The 22047-nt window shown below is 45.4% G+C and overlaps 1 protein-coding gene across 1 annotated transcript in view; it reads left to right on the plus strand.

Moving 5' to 3' along the window:
• The window catches only part of LOC311224511 (high affinity choline transporter 1-like), a gene marked incomplete at its 3' end in the record, with an annotated part of 17589 nt that extends 163 nt beyond the window's left edge, over positions 1-17426 (plus strand). Inside the window, exons 2-6 of the mRNA XM_084309532.1 lie at positions 9017-9165; positions 11115-11258; positions 12092-12245; positions 15927-16144; positions 16776-17426. Coding sequence (XP_084165658.1) covers positions 9017-9165; positions 11115-11258; positions 12092-12245; positions 15927-16144; positions 16776-17426 — 1316 coding nt within the window. The remainder of the gene's footprint in view (positions 1-9016; positions 9166-11114; positions 11259-12091; positions 12246-15926; positions 16145-16775) is intronic.
• Positions 17427-22047: the final 4621 nt, after the last annotated feature.

The following is a 22047-nucleotide window of genomic DNA, read 5'->3' on the forward strand; positions in this document are numbered from 1 at the left end:
GGTCAATCAAAGTTCATCCTTCAGATCATCATGAAATATATCTCAAAATAACCCATGTGTAACCCTTGTGAATGTGAGCCAAGCAGTGAATATCTGGGTTTTCCTCATTCCCCTTGCAGTTATATACTCATACTGCCCAATCGCGTCTCGCTCTTCGCCATATTGAGATATACCTCATCTCCAGTACCTACTGTACTTCATTAACGAAAACAAAGCACCCATGCACTTGACCAGGCCCTGCCCCAGTGTACCCCTATAAGGCACCAGGCATGGTCACACTCGCCCTTCCTCTTTTTTCGTTTTCCATCATGGACGTGCATTGCATCCCATGTAACTAGCTGTTATGAAATGCAGAGAGAAATTGAACAATGTTGGGTTTTCGCCGGAGATTTGCCAGCCCCTGGAATCTTCTCGGCATGTTCCAACGGCACGTCGGGTCTGTCCTGGGGTTTCCTCGTCTTTTGACAGCAGATCGAGGGACGTCGCGCGATGTTTAGCTATCGGGCTAACTTGCGCTCAGGTAGGCTCTGTGCCATCAGGCATTAATGTTGGCGTTAGTAATACTGCTTGTTGTCCTGTGAGACAACTGAGTTGTGTATTGGCGCAAGGGGCAGGATATCTGGGTAAACGTGACTCTGAGTTGGACGTTTTCCCGCCTATCCTGGAGCGTGCTGCTAATGCTAATGCTGTAATGCTGGGTCACTGTTCTAATGTTCCCCGCTGTGAGATGTCACCGCTTTTCCCTCCTCTTAACCGGTTCATTGATGAAGGTCAGTCGGTAGCTAATGTGGGGGGTTTTGCTGAGACTTATGCCCTGTCCACACGAGAGTTTGGATTTAATATGACCGAAGTTTGAAAAAATAAAACTCCGTCCACACGGTGAACACAGGTGGACAACCGTGTATAACTGCGTACTCACGGGCAGAGCTGGAACCCAGCAACCGATACATTTAGTACAATGTAATACAATGCCAAAGCAGTAGGCGGCGATGTTGTTCAGACATGAAGGCCATCTCAACCAATCAGAAGGGCTTAGCGTTACCGGAACTGAACTGAAGCGCCGTATACAAAACATCCCTCCTGCTCACAGCCAAAACAAACATTCTACAGCTATCAACGAACATGGCAGCAGCACAAAAATCTTTCCTGTGGACCGACAGTGAGGTCGAACTACTCCTGAGTATCACGAACGAGTACAAGGTGAATAAAATAACAGAATCTGTCGACTGGGAGTCCGTACAAAGCAAGTATGCAGACATTTTAGCGTTATTCCTCGAGCAGTATCGCTGTGAAACGGACTCCGACTTTCCACACAAGAAGGAGGACATCACCAAGGCAGTACTAATTAACAAGCTCAAACAAATAAAGTTGAAATATCGAGGAGCAGTTGACAAAGGTACCAGGAGTGGCTTTGGAAGAGTGGTCTTCTTGTATTTTGAACTTTGTGAGCAAGTGTGGGGTGGGTCGCCTGCGACCACTGCCCTTCCATCGGGAATCGAAACTGCTGATTTCATTGTACCAGAAGATAGTACTACAGAGGCTTCTGATCAGGAGATTGAAGAAGCATCAGATTCGCCAGAACCAGGGCTCAACCAAGTTGTGGTGAGACAAAGAAGGGATCTATTACAGGTAGCTATTACTATATGCTTGCTCCAATGTACAGTTTCTTCCCCCTCAAATGTATACTCTCTTTGTAAACTCTTTTGTTTTTTGTACTCAAACAGTACTGTATATCTGTAGATCTGGTATGTCATAAATGTCTAGATGTAACAGTACTGTCTATCCGTATGTCATATATGTTATGATGAATTGAAATGGGGGACCCTGATGTAAACAAGACTAAATGAAATTACCAAATGCCAATGACCTGATTTATGTGGTTTACAATTAGCCTAATTTCTTTCTATCTTTTTATCCCCAAAGGCAAGACTCCAAGGACACAGACAGGATCGCCTGAAAAGAAAGCTTTCTGCTGACGCACAGGTAATCATCATTGGTGATAAAGCAGAAATGTTCTGTGTAACAGATGTGAAATGTGCACGGTGGTCTTAACTTAAATTTAAATACAATTCTGATTCGACAGCTCCAGCTTGCGATCGAGGAAGACGTCAAGGCCAAGAAAAGGATCATTGACCTGCTCGAGGCGTCTGAGTTGCAGTCAAACGAAAATATGAGGAGTATGGCAGATACCCTAGCGACACTGACCAGGTCCATTGTAGAAGGACTTGCGTTTATGAGACAATCCAATATGCAACATGCACCTCAACTCTTCAACATGGCCCCACAACATGAACATCACAATCCACAACATCATAGTGGTCACACACATTATGGAAGCCGCTATGGCACATCCCCACACAACTCCTCAGCAACACGTGGACAGGGCACATATTCTCACAACTTTTCTGCAACACCTGGTACCTTCCTACATACCCTAACTACAGCAATACCTGGTACATACCCACACAACAGTACCTTCAACAACTCGGGAATAGATACCCCGTTGGGAAATGGTACAGATAGTGAGTAACATGTGTAACGCAACAGGTGTTTCCCTTCTTTCTCCCCCACCCCTCTGCACATTTTTAAACTGTACATTTGAGTGAAAATAGGTGCCTTAACAGTTATATTATATTGCATGTCTTTTTTTTTACCATGCATATCTTGTGTCATCTATTATTTTTTCAATGCCTATTGTATTATATATTATTGTATTTTGCAATAATAGGAACCTAGCATGTCTTTTTATATCATGTCTTATCTATTTTTATTTTAACAAATAAACCTCTTGATACCTCACATTGGAAAGATTTGCACCGACTTATTACTATTTTCTGCACACTCTAATGGAGAAAAATTTATATCTCAATAATTTGTCAAATGACGGTCCAAATCTATACTGTACTGGCCGATATACAAAGCCCAGGTATCTGGCCTGAAAAAGTCAGACTGTATTGTGTGGCAATATACATATTGCATTTCTTTACTCGTTTGTACATGAGTAAAAATAGGTGCCTTAATATTAGACAGCAGTAATGCCTACATTCTAAAAGTAGATTGTACTATAATGAGCAGTCAAGTTCAATGGCCACTTTTCAAGTAGGCAGTGTGATTCTGGCAGACACAAGATTTGAATATTCAGGTATAGGGTACATAGTGGATGCATGTATCCTTTAGTATGATAATTTGTGTAATGTAAATTGGATGTGGGTGCTTGTAGTAGTGGGGGCAGGCACGTGGGTGTGGCCGTGGGCATGCATTGTTTTGTGGTGTAGATGTCTGCAAAGCCAGACAGTATTGTGTGGCAATATACATATTGCATTTCTTTACTCGTTTGTACATGAGTAAAAATAGGTGCCTTAATATTAGACAGCAGTAATGCCTACATTCTAAAAGTAGATTGTACTATAATGAGCAGTCAAGTTCAATGGCCACTTTTCAAGTAGGCAGTGTGATTCTGGCAGACACAAGATTTGAATATTCAGGTATGGGTACATAGTGGATGCATGTATCCTTTAGTATGATAATTTGTGTAATGTAAATTGGATGTGGGTGCTTGTAGTAGTGGGGGCAGGCACGTGGGTGTGGCCGTGGGCATGCATTGTTTTGTGGTGTAGATGTCTGCAAAGCCAGACAGTATTGTGTGGCAATATACATATTGCATTTCTTTACTCGTTTGTACATGAGTAAAAATAGGTGCCTTAATATTAGACAGCAGTAATACCTACATTCTAAAATTTCAATTCAATATGATTAGGTGACTAGGTTCAAGATTCAAGATATTTATTTGTCATGTTACACAATACAACTTTTGTAGACCTTGGAAGGTCAGCACAACTGTCTTGCGGCTCCCCTTTTGCAAGGAGAACAGGAGAACTCGCAGCCTCTTTCACGGATCCATGAATTCAGTAAGGACCCTCCTGACCCTCTTTCCTTCTGCTGAGACGCAGTCTGCTCTGAAGTTGCGGTCAGCGGCAGGCTGGTTGTCCCGGTCTTGCTGAGCTGCCTCTCTGACTATGTGCTCGTCCAACGTCTCACGTTGGGCCTCACAGTAGTTATGGAGGACAAAGCAGGCATAAATAACGAAAGGGAGATCATCTAAATTGATGTCCATCGGTCTTCTCAGTGCACCAAAGCGTGCTTTCAATCTTCCAAAAGCACATTCGATCACCTGTAAGTAAAAAGGCAGTCAGATGTTTGTCACTTGCATAGTTGCAACTAGTATAACATTATTGGCCATCTCTAGAGCTACTAAAATGTACTGCTTTTATCAACCTGTAAGCAGCACCTATATTGTGGCTATATTTGTCAAAATGTATAGTTTTAGACATCAATAATGTAGTAATCAATCCATCAATTACCATTCTCGCCTGACACAAGGTCAGTCCAAAGTACTTCTCCGTGAGAGTGCTGCCTCCACTTGCATACTCCTTCATCAAGTAGGGAGACAAAGGATAAGCTGGGTCTCCAAGGAGAAAGACTGGGACAGGCTCCTCGTGGTCCAGGATTTTTTTGGGACAGGAAGGGATAACCCCGTTCTTTAGATGCGACGCCAGCGTTGAATTGGCCCAGATACGAGCGTCATGTAAGCAACCTGGCCACTTCACGTCCACATCAATGAAGGAGTACTTGTAGTCACAGGCAGCCTGGACATTGAGAGAATATCGTTTCTTCCTGTTCAAAATCAAAAAGGCACACACACACACACACAAAGGAAAACAATGTCAGAATTCTACAACAGCAATCCTATTATTGCAAAATACAATAATATATAATACAATAGGCATTGAAAAAATAAGATGACAAGATATGCATGGTAAAAAAAAAAAATACATGCAATAAAACATAATATAACTGTTAAGGCACCTATTTTTACTCAAATGTACAGTTTAAAAAATTTGCAGAGGGATGGGGGGAGAAAGAAGGGAAACACCTGTTTCGTTACACATGTTACTCACTATCTTTGCTTCCTGTCCTATACTATTGGATTAATAAGTTGATTAATCAAGCACACCTAATGGGCACACACAGCACACACCAGATTTATCAATTAATCCAATGGTATTGTACACAAAGCTGTCATACAATATAAAGTGAAAGGTTGTCTCACCTGTTCACGTAATCCATGGAGTTGGAAAGCGGCTGTCGTATGTCAATGTGTGTACAATCGACCGCACCGATGCATTGTGGCATGACATGGGCTCTTTCGAAGGCTGTGGTCAGTTCTTGGACTTCGGAAACCGTGCGAGGCAAACGAATATATTGGGGGCCCACGTGTATTGTTATTGCCCGAGATACCTGCCGGATTATTTTTGAGACCACCTGTCTCGACAAGCCAAATGCATTAGCTGTCTTTCGCAGTCTTCCCTCATCTGCTAGATAGTAGAGAGTGCAGGCTACTTTCTTTACGACACCGACCGGCGAACGCATGACTGTTGTTTGTCCTTGAATGTGCGGGCGAAGCATTTCACTCAGCGACAGTAGTGCTGGTCGGGACATCCTAAAGTTCTCTCGCCATTCTTCTTCCAACACTACCTCATTCTCGAAATTATCCCACCAGCTAGAGGTCCGACCTGGTCTCGTCCAGAACCTCCGCTGGCGAGCGCATCGCCGCTGTCTTCGTGTAGAGGAGCAGTATCCTTCTTCGACTCTCGACCATGCGCCTCTGTTCGCGCAACGCGGTCATCAACAGAGCATAACATCCATGAACAGCCGACACCACCACTTCCATTTCAGTAGCTGTCTTTTTCAAAACGGTGTTCCCTCAGATGTAGCTGGCTCTGCTCCTCTCTAACTTGCTATTGTTTGCGACAGTCTGCCGTAAACATGGACAATAATTGCGTCAGCCGTAAACACTGGGAATAACCTCGGATAACCTCGGTTGCTATGCCCACACGCAACTGCAAAACCGCACAACTCCACCCTGGCCACCGGTTTTAAAGACCGCGGTTGCAGCGTAGCAAATCCCCGGTTGTGTGTGGCCGAACAGTGCAACTGCGCACATACAATCACGGTTACATTAAACCCAGCGTTCGTGTGGACGGGGCCTTATTTACCATTTTTACGGGTAAATGGGCTGACAACAGGGTGCAAGGCAGATGTGCCTTGGCTTGAGAGCCAGGTAGCATCGATCCTTTGCCCTGGCGGGGTTGAACGGAGTCCCACCCGGAAGCCGACGCTTGAGAGCAAGTCGGCCCGGCAGGTGGCAGTATGGACTGATGATGTTTATACCGCCATATTCCTTGCCAAGCTGGGTTTTGCTGTGAACTGGAAGAAGAGTACGCCTCTTCCCAGTCAACAGGTGGAGTACTTGGGCTTGGTGGAAACGTTTGAAGGTTCCCTTGTCGATACGGGGGGATCTCGCCTACTGGAGGAGGCCTGGTACCCTCACCAGCGGGGTCCCCATGGGGGACAGGCGGTCACGGTCTTCACCGACGCCTCCCTCACGGGATGGGGGGGGGGGGGGGGGGGGCGTGTCGGACCAACGCAGTGGGGGGCAGCTGGACGGTTCATGCTGCCCGGTCTGCTATGCACATCAATGTGTTGGAATTGAAGGCGGTCCTCCTGGTCCTCAAACGGCTTGGCCCCTTGGTGAGGGGCGAGCACGTGTTGGTCAGGACGGACAGCATGACGGCAGCGGCGTATATCAACAGACAGGGTGGAGTACGCTCCATCCATCTGTACCGGGCGGCGTTCGAGCTCTGGCTATGGGCGTCTCGCAATCTGCGCAGCCTGAGGGCTCTCCACATCCCTGGCAGGGAGAATGTGGGCGCAGATGTGATGTCGCGGGGCGGTCTTCGTCACGACGAGTGGGGTCTACGTCCATACGACATAGTCAGACAGGTCTGGGACCGCTTCGGGGAAGCTTCGGTGGATCTGTTTGCGAGCAGACAGTCTCACCAGTGCCCCTTGTGGTTCTCGGTCAGACGGGAGGACAATCCTCAGTTGGGGGTGGATGCCTTCTCGATGTATCCATGGCCGCCCGGGATTCTGTATGCTTTTTCCCCCATACATATGATAAGTCAGTTGTTGGAGCGGGTACATCGGGAGCACAGGACCTTGATCCTGATCGTGCCGGACCGGGGCGCAGCTGTGTAGTTCCTGGTCCTGATCCAGCTCTTGGTAGCCCCGCAGTGGCCTGTTCCTTGGTCATCGCGGGCCCTCTCTCAGGCGCACAGGTCTCTGTGTCAGTTCCCTGTGCTGGGCCAGCCTCTGATGGTTTGGCTGGTGAGAGGGTGAGTCTGGAGAGGATAGACCCTTCTGTGGTCGACACCATCCGAACGCGCATGCTCCCTCCACTATCGCGGTTTACGCGGGTAGGTGGCGTATTTTCCAAGAGTGGTGTAAGGTGGGGGGCTGGGAACCGGTGTCCTGCCCCCTGGACGCTGTCCTTTCCTTCCTTCAGTCTATTTTGGATAGACTGTCGGCTTCGACGGTGAGGGTATATGCCGCGGCTATATCCTCTTGTCATGAGGGGTTTGAGGGCATTAAGTTGTTCAGCCACCCTCTTGTGAAGCGTTTCCTGCTTGGCGCTCGGCGCCTTAAGCCGGTGAAACGTTTTCTGTCTCCGAGTTGGGACCTCCAACTGGTCCTTGGCCGGTTGTCCGAGGCCCCGTTTGAGCCTCTTGAGCAGGCGTCTTTGGAACAGCTGTCTTTCAAGACTGCGTTTTTGCTGGCCATCACCTCTGCTAAGCGCGTGGGTGAGCTTTGTGTTCTCTCGGTGCGGCCTGAGTGCTTGTCTATTTGTGTCAATAGCGGTGAGACTCTGAGGCCTAATCCAGTCTTCGTGCCAAAAAATATCCGGAGTTCTTTTCGCTCCAGGGATATTGTGGTTCAGGCGTTTCATCCGCCTCCTCACGCTGGTGAGTTAGAGGCGCGCCTTCACCTGTCGTGTCCAGTCCGGGCTTTGGGGGTTTACCTCAGCCGGACTCAGGACCTCAGGGCTACCGATCAGCTCTTTGTTTGTTACGGTGGCTCTCGCGCTGGTATGGCACTGTCGAAACAGCGCCTGTCACATTGGTTGTGCGAGGGCATTGCCCTTTGCTACACGTTGGCTGGGCTGGCCCCCCTTGGGGGTGTCAGGGCGCACTCCACTCGTGGGGTGGCGGCCTCTGCTGCCTTGTTAGGGGGGGCCTCGGTGGAGGACATCTGTGCTGCGGCCTCCTGGTTCTCCCCGGGTCCCTTCGTTAGGTTTTACCTCATGGACATGACTGGGAGTTCTGTTTCCCAGCCGGTTCTGAGGTCTGGGACCTCCCCTGTGTCCTGCCCTTCGGTGGGTTAGCAGGGGTGTGTGGGTGTGTGCCACGAGGTGCTGTGTCACACGTGGTCCCGCCTGTGCTGTGCGCTTTTAGGGGTCTCTAGTTCCCTCTTTTTCGCACTTGGGTGGAGTTGACTGCTGCCCCCTCTTCACTAGGAAGGGGGGGTGACGGGACTCCCCTCCCCCCTGGTGGTAGGGCTTGCGGGTCCTCAGGGGGTACACTTGTCGGGCCACGCGTCTGCTCTGCCCCATATCTCAATATGGCGAAGAGCAAGACGCGATTGGCCAGTACGAGTATATAACGATATGTTATGTATATAACCTAGTTATATGAGTACTGGCTAAGCGTCTCGCTCTTAGCGCGCCCTGAGGTCCCTTGAGGGGGTTTTTCTTGATGGAAAACTTTTCCAGAGGAAGGGCGAGTGTGACCATGCCTGGTGCCTTATAGGAGTACACTGGGGCGGGGCCTGGTCAAGTGCATGGGTGCTTTGTTTTCGTTAATGAAGTACAGTAGGTACTAGAGATGAGGTATATCTCAATATGGCGAAGAGCGAGACGCTCAGCCAGTACTCATATAACTAGGTTATATACATAACCTATCGTTCACTCACTTCAGACTAAAGACCAACTGGAAACATAATTAAATTCATATTGTATTGACATTCATTGCGCCAATTTCACAATAGAACAGAACAATAAGCAGGTTGATTGAAAGTTGGCCTTCGCCCAGCCCTGATATGTGTCTGTTCCTTTGTCCAGGGGCTACTCTGAGTGTGATCGTGGACATTGACATCAACATGTCGGTGGTGATCTCAGCTCTCATAGCCATCTTCTACACTCTGGTTGGAGGCCTCTACTCCGTGGCCTACACAGACGTGGTCCAGTTGTTCTGTATCTTCCTGGGCCTGGTGAGTCTCTCCATGGCCTCGACGTAAGGCAGAGCTGGCCCTAGATCTTTGGGGGCTCTATACAAAATCATTTAACCTCATATCAGATCTCCGCACCAGAGGGTCCAGTCGTTTAGACATTTTGCATGTTTCAAGGGGCCCTCTGATTGGCTCACTGACCTACCCTTTAACCAATTAAATAACCAGGGCCATGGTCAAATAATTCCACTACTGGGCGCCAGGGTGGCGCACCACGTAACGCACTGTAGTGCAACGCGGCCATCCCAGGTTCGACTCCCGGACCCGGCGACCTTTGCCGCATGTCTTCCCCCATATCTCTCTCCTCCCATCCTTCCTCTCTGCCAGACTTGTCCAATAAACTAATAAAAATCTACCAAAAACATAATAAAAAAAAAATAATAATAATAATTCCACTACTAATTCAGCAGTAATACTGAGATATTGTTTTTTTTATCTATCTTTCAAAAAAGAAAATAATAATCCGATTGGTTGGGGGCCCTATTAACTCATTCCCCGCCAACAACGTTTATATATACGTTATTGGGCGCCATCCTTTGAACGCCAACCACGTATATATACGTTATTTGGTAGTTTTTCCTTTATTTTTATTTTAATATTCTATTCAATGTCAGGGACCCGTATGTTGCCGTTAGAAGGCATACTGCGACCCAGAGGGTGCAGTACCGGCCAGATCCTCCCAGGTGGCAGTATCGAGAGTGCAGTAAACTCTGTTCCAGACCCTGTGTTACACTCAAATGTCTCCGGGTGCAGTTTTCTGAGTCGGGCGAGGCGAGCGGTTCTCCCGATTGCATTGAAGCGTGTCAAATGCTCCCGATCCATATGTTGTGGTGGGTTATGTCGTGGACCATATGGACATCAGATGGACCAGATGGCGATCAAACAATTGGAATATTATTTTTGGAATACTCCCGATCACAGGTAAGGATTATTTGACGTCAATTCTAGCTTGATAGTGCAATGTTTTTATACCGATCCAGCTGATCAGCGTTTTTGTGTTCAATACGAATGCCGTTACTGGCAATCAAAGAATCAGAAACTACCCCCCCCCCCCCCCCTTCATGCATTCATGATGAAACATAATACCTATTATATACATTTGATTTGGGAATAGTAGCGTGTCCAGGCAGAAACGCCAACGTTTATAGTAGAATTCACGTATAAGGCTATAACTCAGCCTTTCAGGAATTACCCCAGACCACTCTGAAATTATACTTATATTCACCACGGGATAACGCACAAATGTATGCATGGAAAAATTATCTCTTTCTTGCATCTTGGACGGAAGAAAGTCACTGTCAAATGACCATAGTATTGTCCCCATAGCTATAATATAGAATATAGATATAGCTCTACAAACAAGGTGACGCACTCCTATCTTTAAAGCGTGGCATAGCTACAACAGGACCCGTCTAATCCCCGACGGTCAATGAGTTGCCAAGTGTCCTTGAGCAAGACACTGAACTCTACCTGCTCCAGGGCAAACTACTGACCCTGCACTGACCCCTCAGGTGGAATGTGTACATGTAATATGTAATATGTGTTTGTCAGAGGGATATTATGCAGTTACACTGTGTGTAATATGGAGGAAGGAGTGAGTGAGTGAGTGAGTGAGTGAGTGAGTGAGTGAGTGAGTGAGTGAGTGAGTGAGTGAGTTCAGTTGTATCTCAGAATGGGATATTTTTTCAGATTGACTGTTTATAATGTAGTGGTTTCACCGTTAAATTATTTTGAAGCAGTAGACAGTTAAGTAGACCACACCGAGATTTGAAACAGAAACATTACGCTCCAGTTGGCCTGATTATCAACTCTCTCTCTCTCTCTCTCTCTCTCTCTCTCTCTCTCTCTCTCTCTCTCTCTCTCTCTCTCTCTCTCTCTCTCTCTCTCTCTCTCTCTCTCTCTCTCTCTCTCTCTCTCTCTCTCTCTCTCAGTGGATAAGCGTGCCTTTTGCCCTGTCCAACCCTGCCGTGTCAGACATCGGTGTATCAGCCAAAGAGGCGATCTACCAGTCTCCCTGGCTGGGGAAGATCGAGCCTGCCGACACCTGGCTCTGGGTGGACAACTTCTGTCTGCTGGTAAATCATGCCTTTTCATACAATATTTAATAATTTCCTGGAAACATATGGACAGTTTGACAGTTTGTACAGGGCATGGAACTAACTTCGGGCTGGACTGAAATTACTTCACCACCAGTTTATGAAGAATCAGATAGGCCAAAAAAAAGTATCACTGTCTTAACAAGTAATTCATGCTTCTATTGAGTCTGAAAATATTATTTTCTTATAACAAATGAAAAAAAAATCTATTGATGGTATGTATCATTTCACTTAACTTGTTTAATTTTTTTTTATTGAAACCAAGCAACAATATCTTGAAATGAGGCAGATCATGTCTTCAATTATCTGGTTCCTGGCTGTATGTACCGCTACTTTTTGCCTGCTTCATATCACTGCTGTATACCGCTACTTGTATCCAATCAGGTGCTTTCCACAAGGGGAAATGGGAAGTAGGGATGGATGGAAATACATGCCTACAGCATAATGTTTACAATGATGAATTCATTACTCAATAATATTCTTTGGGGGGAAAGCAATACATTTATTCCACACCTTTCTAAAAGCTACTGTATGTGGCTTTAAAAAAAAAAAAAATAATGATTACTCTACTTAAATTTTTTATCTATAGCACCTTTAAAGCCATGGCAAACACAGCAAATACCTTTAAGAACTCATATTTACCCGTTGTTTAGTGTTAGTCCATGTATCAATCAGTCAACTAGAGAATTAAAACATGTCTCTATTCCTATTTCTTGTTTATTTTGGTGGTGTGACCGATTGCGGTTTATGTCTGGATCACAGATTGGAGCTGCGCTGTGTGTCTGTATTTACTATGGTGTTTCTGTTTCTAGATGTTGGGGGGGATCCCGTGGCAGGTGTATTTTCAACGGGTTCTTTCTGCCTCTTCAGCTACCTATGCCCAGGTGCTCTTCTTCCTCGCCGCCTTTGGCTGCCTGGTCATGGCCATCCCCTCCGTCCTCATAGGGGCTATAGGGGCCTCCACCGGTAAACATACACGTGTACATAACGCTGCTGTCGGGACAAAACCTCATAACTCCATTTTTTTTAATTTTTTTTATTATATAAACCAACTCCGTAGATCATCCTCCATATGTGTGTGTGGGTTTTACAAAGTTTAAACAATGGGAAAGCATTAAACCGATCATCTGTCTAAACCTCCTAACTCTATTCACCCTCAAATCTGTGTTCGTTTTTTTCATCTGCTGAAAAGTTGGGTTTTTGGAGTTATGAGGTTTTGTCCCGACAGCAGCGATAACAAACACACGTGCACACACAGACACAAACCATCGCGGCGTCTGACTGCGTTGAAGATGGTAGTTATGATGAATAAAAAAATTGCTGGCACTGAGATGAAGCATGCTCACATCTTTCCTCCACGCACAGACACACATACATTACACGTATATATACAGATGCAAAGGAGCACACATACAAACACCAAACACACTCTCTCTCTCTCTCTCTCTCTCTCTCTCTCTCTCTCTCTCTCTCTCTCTCTCTCTCTCTCTCTCCTCTCTCTCTCTCTCTCTCTCTCTCTCTCCATCTCTCTCTCTCTCCATCTCTGTTTGTCTCTCTCTCTCACACACACACACACACACACACACACACACACACACACACACACACACACACACACACACACACACACACACACACACACACACACACACACACACACACACACACACACACACACACACACACACACACACACACACACACACACACAAACACACACCCACTTACTCAACCCGATAGACAATTAGGGGGTTAATGAAACATCACAGGACAATTTAAACATCTAGGGAGCTTATCCTCTGTTCAAACAGGGGAACCGCTATCAAAGGAAAACACACTCCATCATCAGCTCGTCTACACTGTCATCCCGTGCACGTTGCTGACTTCGGACGTGTACTAAATCCACACGCAGATGCATATCTTGGGGGTAAACAACGGCAGGCGGCTCCTGTCATGCCGGGCAGAGGAGGGAGGGAGCGAGGGAGCCATCAAACCGTGCCGACTCAGTGAATATTACATCTGAGGGAAGAAGGACTCATTAATTCGGTTGATCTGACGATGTTTCATCTAAAGTCAGAGCTAATCAACAGCTGTTTATTTAGTTCCAGAGGAGCGAAAGAAGAGACAACATAAAGAGAGAGAGAGATGTAACTGAGGGGTACAATTCCCTGACTGTATTGATAAGTATGGTATCATTAAACCACTACCGCTTTATGTACTTTAATTACTGGCCATACAGTACACGATATCTAAGTATGATGAACACTTTCCCACATATGAAATCAGGTCCACACAAAGGTAATAGTCAAATATTTAATATATAGCAAAAGGTACATATAATAGTTACTTATTACATTTATGATTTGAATGCACTTGTAAGGCAAATGAGTATTCGTAGGCAAATCAACACTGAATGTCCAATCTCTGGTTACGCAGGAAGCAAGTATACAACCTGGCTCTTAGGGAATTATAACGATGGTCACTTAATGATTATAGCTGGATAATATACTGAAGGGGTCCCGCTGGTTGTAAGCCAGTAGGGGGGGTAGGAGAGCCGTCGGCTGTATCCCGTCTGGTCAACGATTTCTAGGGAGAGTTCAGGTACAGAACACAGTGCCCGTAGAACCTTGATCCGCAGATTAATACACTTGGGCTCTCTTGTAGACGATAGCTGTAGCTGTAGCTGTAGGTCCACAACGGAGAAGAAGCGAGGCGACCTCAGTCTGGTCTGAGCGCCGTCTCACCTTGGCTCCTCTCGGGGTAAATCCAACACTCACCGGTGTTGGCGATTATCCGCTCCACAAATCAAAGCACCAAAGCAAATAGATATTCCATGCCGTATAGGGCTCAGCAGTCGTCGGGGTAGGCAATCCAATGTGCAGGTCCACTCGTCCTCGCCTAGAACTCCTCGGATGAAAGCACCACGTGTGGTCTGCCCAACCTGGTTAAGACTCTAGATAACGCGAGGAAGCGATGGGGGTGCTGCTCACTTTAGAACTCTAACCGTACGATGCACCATACATAATAGACTATTATTACTTAATAGAAATACGGTGCCAAACTCTGGCAATTCAGCTATTAATTCGCACGAGATCTCACTGCTATTCTAAGGCCAAACCGGCCATACTACACCGCACGCGGTATCGTGGGGTGAGGCTTCACGTCTTGTTACTTAGTTGGGTAGAAGGGTAAAGGACTAAGAGGAATTCTACATTTCTTGCGCCATATTTATATGCACAGTGGACAAGTAGTGCCGCTCTGCTTTCGGTAGCCGTATTCCTGCGCGGAGCTGGGGCTAGTAAGGGCATGTCTCGTCGGTACCTTTGAACTTGAACGCCAGGGGCCGGTCCCTGGCGCCTGGTCCTTTTGTCCAATAAGAGAATGAACTATTATGGGCTGTAGTAGAATAAAGGGATATTCCGTGTATATGTACAAGGAATATACAAGGGATATCAAACGATATACAAATACTATTAAATATATATCCATAAATAAATATATATATTCGGTTTAATCTGATCCTTCACAACAAGAGAGATTGGATATGTCTGGAGGATGGAAAGAAGGAAGGAATTAAGGAGAGAGAGAAATGGAAGTATGGCAAGAAGGAGAAAGGGAATGAGCGATGGGACTGCCACGCAGCCGCCAGGGAGGATGTAGTGGAGGACGGGTGGACGTGGAGGGTTTGATATATGGTAGAGCGAAGGATGACAGAGGGGAGAGCTGATTTACTCATCCACTGAGGGCCTGGATGTGTCCCACTAGAAGCCACGTTGACCCAAACCACAGAGAGAATAGATGAGAATCTTCTCACCGTGGGAGCAGATCATCTGTAAGACTCGGGCTGCCAATCTGAATTTAGTATTAAATGTGACTCAAACATACGGTAAGCATTTAAAGAAGCATTTATTATAACTCGGATCATGGCTAACATCCTGTATGTTTTGATTGGCTACTAGGGGTCATGTCTCAGAGTTTTCAGTTCATTATTACATTGTAATCTTTGCTGAGTTATACCGTCTTTGTTGTGTCAAACAACAAACAAGTACACAACGTGTTCATCATGCCTTCCAGGCTATCTGATTGAAAACATAGTGTCATGCCTGGCCAGTATGGCTAACTGCGAGTGAATGAATTTCTACTGAATGAATGAGTGACTGTTAGTGGTATTACCGCCCGGTCTATGAGGTGCTTCAAATCTGAAGACAGAATGTTCAGTGAGGCCAAATGAGTCCATTATCTTGATCTAGAAGCATAATAGACAATACCACAATACCACTTACCCTTAGCCACCAGAGGTGTACCCCTCCTGCTGACTTCTTGTACACAATTTGGATAAAAGCCTCCGCTAAATGAGGTTGGTGGGCACACAAAATCATGCAGTCCTCTTCCTGCATTGTTAAGCTTATTCTTTGCTCTATGATTAAGCTTCATTCTATCCTAAGAAGGGAGTACCTGGACCAAGTACTAGTTCCAGCCAATGAGTACACGTTGTATTCTAGATTCCACTCCTGAATGTCAAAACGCCACTCTGTTTGTTAGAAATTGTAAGATAATGTATAAATATACTGTGTTCAGAAATGTAACAATATTCCCAACAGCATCCATCTGAAGTCAGTTGGTTTCTGTATCTGTGTCCTGTACCAGACTGGAACCAGACCTCCTACGGGGCCCTCCCTCCCAAAGAGAGGGATGAGTCAGACATGATCCTGCCCATCGTTCTGCAGCACCTGTGCCCGCCCTACATCTCCTTCTTTGGTTTGGGAGCGGTGTCCGCTGCTGTGATGTTGTCCACTGACTCTTCCATCCTCTCGGCCAGTTCCATGTTCGCAAGGAACATATATCAACTCGCCTTCCGACAATCGGTGAGTGCACAGGCACACAGAGACAGTGGGTGGAACAGGCACACAGAGACAGTGGGTGCACAGGCACACAGAGACAGTGGGTGGAACAGGCACACAGAGACAGTGGGTGCACAGGCACACAGAGACAGTGGGTGGAACAGGCACACAGAGACAGTGGGTGGAACAGGCACACAGAGACAGTGGGTGGAACAGTCAGCCAATAAATAAATATTATCAGTGGTATGTTGATAGATTTTCTGGTTCTAAGAATGAAAACCTTTCAGAGTAATGGGAAATATTAGTTGTGCGTGCTTGTCTGGGATTTGTTCAATCACTGTAGAACAAACCTATTCATTAATGTTCAACCAGAGTCTGTGAACTAAATTGGTATCTCTTGTTGCGCCTCCCAATTCTCCTTCCTCTCCTCTCCTCTCCTCTCCTCTCCTCTCCTCTCCTCTCCTCTCCTCTCCTCTCCTCTCCTCTCCTCTCCTCTCCTCTCCTCTCCTCTCCTCTCCACCTCCACCTCCTCTCCACCTCCACCTGCTCTCCACCTCCACCTCCACCCCTCATTCTATCTCCCAAACCTCCACTCCACTGTCCCATGTTCCTCCTCCAAATGTTACCCCTCCTGTCCCTCTCTTCTCCCCTCCAGGCATCAGATCGTGAGATCGTGTGGGTGATGCGCATCACCATCTTTGTGTTCGGGGCCTTGGCCACAGCCATGGCCTTGCTAACGGGAACGGTGTACGGCCTTTGGTACCTGAGCTCCGACCTGGTCTACGTCATCATCTTCCCCCAGCTCATCAGCGTGCTCTTTGTCAAAGGCACCAACACCTACGGCTCGGTGGCCGCCTACGTCTTTGGTCTGCTGCTGCGGATCGGGGGAGGGGAGCCCTACCTCAAACTCCCCCCCTTAATTTTCTATCCCGGCTGGGTGATGCAGGAGAAGGTCCACCATCGCACCGGGGAAGTGGAACGTTTCATTCAACAGAGGTTCCCCTTCAAGACTGTGTCCATGCTGGCATCCTTCCTGGCGAACGTGGCCTTCTCCTATTTGGCCAAGTACCTGTTTGAGAGTGGGAGGCTCTCGCACAAGTATGACTTCCTCGATGCCGTGGTGTCCAAGCACAGCGAGGAAATCATGGACAAGACCACCCTGGTGGGCAACCATGATGGCATCATCCTGTCTGAGATGGCGCCAGTCAAGCAGACCCTGGGCACCTCTCTGGCTGGGACCTTCACCAACACAGAGGCCATCAGCGACGAGTGCAGTCCAGAGTCCCTCATCAATGAGCATGAATAAACAGAGAGGGGGAAATAAAGAAACCAAGATCTTGGAACCAAGGAGTTTGAAGGAGAAGGAATTGTCAAAGAGGCATCAACAAAGCAACATTGTTTGGGGAACGGCTGCTGCCGTGCTAGTAGCCAAATCTGCGTGGCTCCACAAGCGTGTTCTTGTGTGATGCCGATGACATGGTGCTTTCTTCTTGTTCTGAGATTCCTTGCCTAGAATCCAGGAAGTTGACGGTCCCACAGGAGCCAGATCCTAAGATGTCCTCAGCAAACCAATCACAATCCTGTTATAATCATATTGATGACTCTCTTCTTCTCCCCGTGAAGAAAAGATTACCACAGCCACCATTTTAGTTGAGTGCTGCTACAATGAACAGAGTGATTCTTTAAAGCATAGTAATCAGAAGCGGCCAGTGGACGTTCATCTCAATGTGGGGACTTCGCCAAGGGCAGTGAGTCAGATGAGAATAGTGCAATATCTAACCAAGGAATTATCTGTGTGTGTGCGCGTGTATGTGTGTGTGTGTGTGTGTGTGTGTGTGTGTGTGTGTGTGTGTGTGTGTGTACTGTATATATATATATATGTATGTGTGTGTGTGTGTGTGTGTGTGCGTGTGTGTGTGTGTGTGTGTGTGTGTGTGTGTGTGTGCGTGCGTGTGTGATAACGTAGGGTCCAGGGGGTGTTAATGAAATATGCTTTTATTTTTAACCTAATTTGCGTAGAATACATTTATTAATAGAGCAATGATATTTTTAAGGTCCACCTTGTACATAGATACATTATAATTATTCACAATCCTTGATTGTTCTTATCTTTAGGACCAATAGATCTTCTTCCATTTTTGTGTTATGTGCTCACTGTGCTCATAAGGTGACTGTGTTATACACACTAAAACTAGAGACAGGGCGGTATGTACTGTGTACCATTATTGTATTAAATACCACCTTGATGTAATCACCCATATGGGAAAGATGTATACAAAAAATGTATATATAAAAAAAATAATTCAAAAAATAAAGTAGAGTAGTAGTAAAGTATAACATATGGCAGTATAGCCACATGTGATTCTTACAAGGAATTTTGAGAATATGCCATGTATGGCCTGGCAACCACTGTAATCATAATAACATATAATAATGTAAAAAAAAACTGAGATGAGATGAGATGAGATGAGTATGGTAATGATATCTGAAGATGGAAACAACCGTATATGTTTCTTATACAACTTTCTGAAGGCAGAACTATATGTTATAATTATTTTCTGTATGGGAAGCAGGTTCAAAAGCCAAACCCAAAACAGATTACATGTGCCAAAACCCTCTTCTGCAGGCTTTGGAAAAAGAAAAAAAAACACAAATCCTCCAGAAATAAATCGATATACAGTTTATCATCCGGATTATGTCACACTAGTAATTAGATCAGCAAACTTTACAGTTGAGATAACGGGTTCCCTTCTGAAGGCATTTGGAATCTGTTGGATGTGTATGAACAGGGCTCTCATTGAGAGGTGGTCTTGCCATTGTGGTGTTTAAAGTGTGTTTGTCTATGATAGTTTGTTTTCCCCTCCTAAACCCTTATTGATTGGGCAGCCACAGCAGGTTAGCAAAGACGGGAAAAAGATGGTTCCTGTGGGAGCAATATCAATAGCGCCAGTCCCCATCGATCCAACCCCTGTCCACTTTGCCACAGGAAATTTTATTAGCTCTCTAATGAGGTTAGGAGCCGAAGAGCAGAGGTGTTTAGTGTACGGTGTTTTCTTTCACACTGTTAAGCAGAACAGACTGGGATAATGAATGGGATCCAGGGGCGGACCTAGCACATTTGGCGCCCTAGGCGAGATTCACCACTGCGCCGCTAAGTCTTTCTTTCCTCAACGCTCAATTCTATAAACACTTGACCGATACCCATCAATGCACAGCGCTCTAGCATGTTCTGACTGTGAACACCTAAAGCTGAGGCTCAGACCGACCGACCGTTTTAGATTTTTGGCTCATTTTCCCTTATGTTAGAATTTTTTTTATGTAAAAATAATGGTTGCCGATATAGAGGGGGGCGCCAAAACTGCACAGAAAAAAATAAAAAATTAAAAATAATTTTTTTTTTTTTTTTTTTTTTGGCGCCCCCCTCTGGGTGGCGCTCTAGGCGACCGCCTGTATCGCCTGTAGGAAGGTCCGCCCCTGATGGGATCATTTCAGTTTTATTGCAAATTCCCTACAGTAAATATACTGTTACTGACTAAATACTCTATTATTACATGTAAGATCATCTGTACTTATCTTAACCGTTTCAGGGCATGAAATTACTTTTTTTCATGACCTGGCTATGGTCACTAGTATCTACTATTTTCACAAGCCAATATTATTTCTTAATGGTCAACGTTTTTTCAGGTTTGAACACAGTTTGGCAACTCGCCAACGTGGCTGGTGGGATTGACAGATGTACACAGCATCTGGCCAGTGGCTAGTGTTAATTTCAAGTCCCGAGGTTGTATTATATGAAGATCAGTGAAGGTTTCCAGTGGCCAGGCAGGCAGACAGAGAGGCTGTACTACAGAAGGCTTGCAGGAGAAGTGCCGTCCTTTGACGCTGTGATGTTGACTTTGTTAAGTGTTTCTGTTGTCCAGTTGGCTTCAGTGTGTCTCACTCCTCTCTGCGTTATTGTGCTTTGTTGGTGTTTGTAACCTAGTCTGTTTCAATCTATTGAATCGCCTTAATCGAAAGGTCAACTCAGTGCTGTGATGTTGCATCACATGGCTTAAAAAATAAATAGAAAAAAAATAAAAAAATAAAAAAATAATAATAGTCGTCCCAAATAATTACTCAAAGACTGTATTCCCTCTGGAAAAAGACAAAAAGCAGTTTGCTCTCACATCCGAGAGTGTTGGGTACGCATTAAAGGAAATGTAGCAGGCAATCTTCGTGGACCTGAATGTGAATGTAAACATTCCTCTTCATCAGACAAGCCTCGTAAAGTGGGGCATGGGTGTTTAATCACAAAGGAATGACTCATCACACTAAAATACAGAAAGAAAAATATATCTTACTCTCGACAGTTGTTCAACTGGCCTATATTTGTGGTTCTACTGTATGTTGTAAATGGCAATGATATTGTATTTTTGTGTGATAAATGTATATACTGAGAAGCATAATTATGAACAAAATTAGTTTACTTTTCAAATGCGGCATTAAAATACAGCTATGTATTTATTTATTAATTTGTATTTATCTATTTATTCATGCAGTGTCCATAAGAGTATAGTGATAAACATGTGCAGTAAATTGAATAAATTATATTATTTTGCACAGTGCTGATTTGTTTTTCAGTACAGCAGTCATGTGTGTTCATGTTATAACGTTTGATGTATTTCTTTGCAAGTCACCTGAATAACCCATATTCTGAATCGATTATTATATTTAACAAATGCAAGCTTTGTAATATAATGCTGCCCTGCAAAGGCAAACCGCAGTAATTGTGTTAATTGGCAGAGTATAGCCCTCTCTACATGTGTGATTTGTCTTTGTGGGGCACAATAGCAGTTTACAGTATTCATTCCCCCACTTGACAAATAGTCTCTGTGATTGCTATGATATTCAGTCAGCCATGGAAAGATAGATGAATCTCTTTCACTCGTATTTCCACATCGCTGTGTGGGCTGATGGCGTCTGGATGGGTTGGATGTGTGATTGACAGCTCTGACAGTTATGAGATTCTGAAGGGAAGAGGGGGGGGGGGGGTCTCAGACTGATGCGTGCGTGCTGGTGCAGACCCCCAGATTACATACTCTACTGGTCAATCAACTCCCTACACACACACACACACACACACACACACACACACACAAATGTACACACAGGTACACACGCACACATGTACAGTATATAGCTACACACAGATACACTCATAAATATACACTCACATATATACATAGACGCACACACGAATAAACACAAATATACTGCATACTGCAGACCCAGCATGACGCATCACAGTCGACCACAGACAGAATGCTGACGTCCACCCGTGATGTCATTCACTCTCTCTGTCCACGTCTCCCTCCACGTGTTCAGGTTGACATGTAGTTTGTGACGCAGTAGACTAATGCGTGTGTGTGTGTGTGTGTGTGTGTGTGTTCTGTGTGGACAGACAGTGGGCAGATGACAGATTGACCCTGTCCTCAACACAGGCTGACAGTCCAATAGTTACAGAACAGTTATTTTCACATTATTATCTGACCCAAGACCAAGACCTGAAAGCAGCTTAAGAAGCAGGAGCTGATGTAAGCGGTAGCACTGGAAACTAATGGATGGCTTTCAAGCCAAGAATAGAGGCCTTGCACGGAACATTTGTGTAGTTCTCTTTTATTCCAGCACGTTGCCTATAACCATTGGTAACCACTTTCAAAAGAAAATGCCATGTCTGTGCAGTGGTAAAGTAGGTCAAACACTGTAAAAGCATTACTGTTCCACCACAAGTTGATCCAGTAATAAGACACCAAATTATTATATTTCTGTTGATGTATTTCTTATATCAACACATACTGTAGCAAACCGTTGTTTTGCACATAGCAACATTTGTTTCTTCCAACCTGTAGATCAAATCAGCGTTCTTAGATGAGGGTTTGGTCACTAAT

The sequence above is a fragment of the Notolepis coatsorum genome (assembly GCF_963971535.1).
Source record: "Notolepis coatsorum genome assembly, chromosome: 3".
NCBI lineage: Eukaryota > Metazoa > Chordata > Actinopteri > Aulopiformes > Paralepididae > Notolepis > Notolepis coatsorum.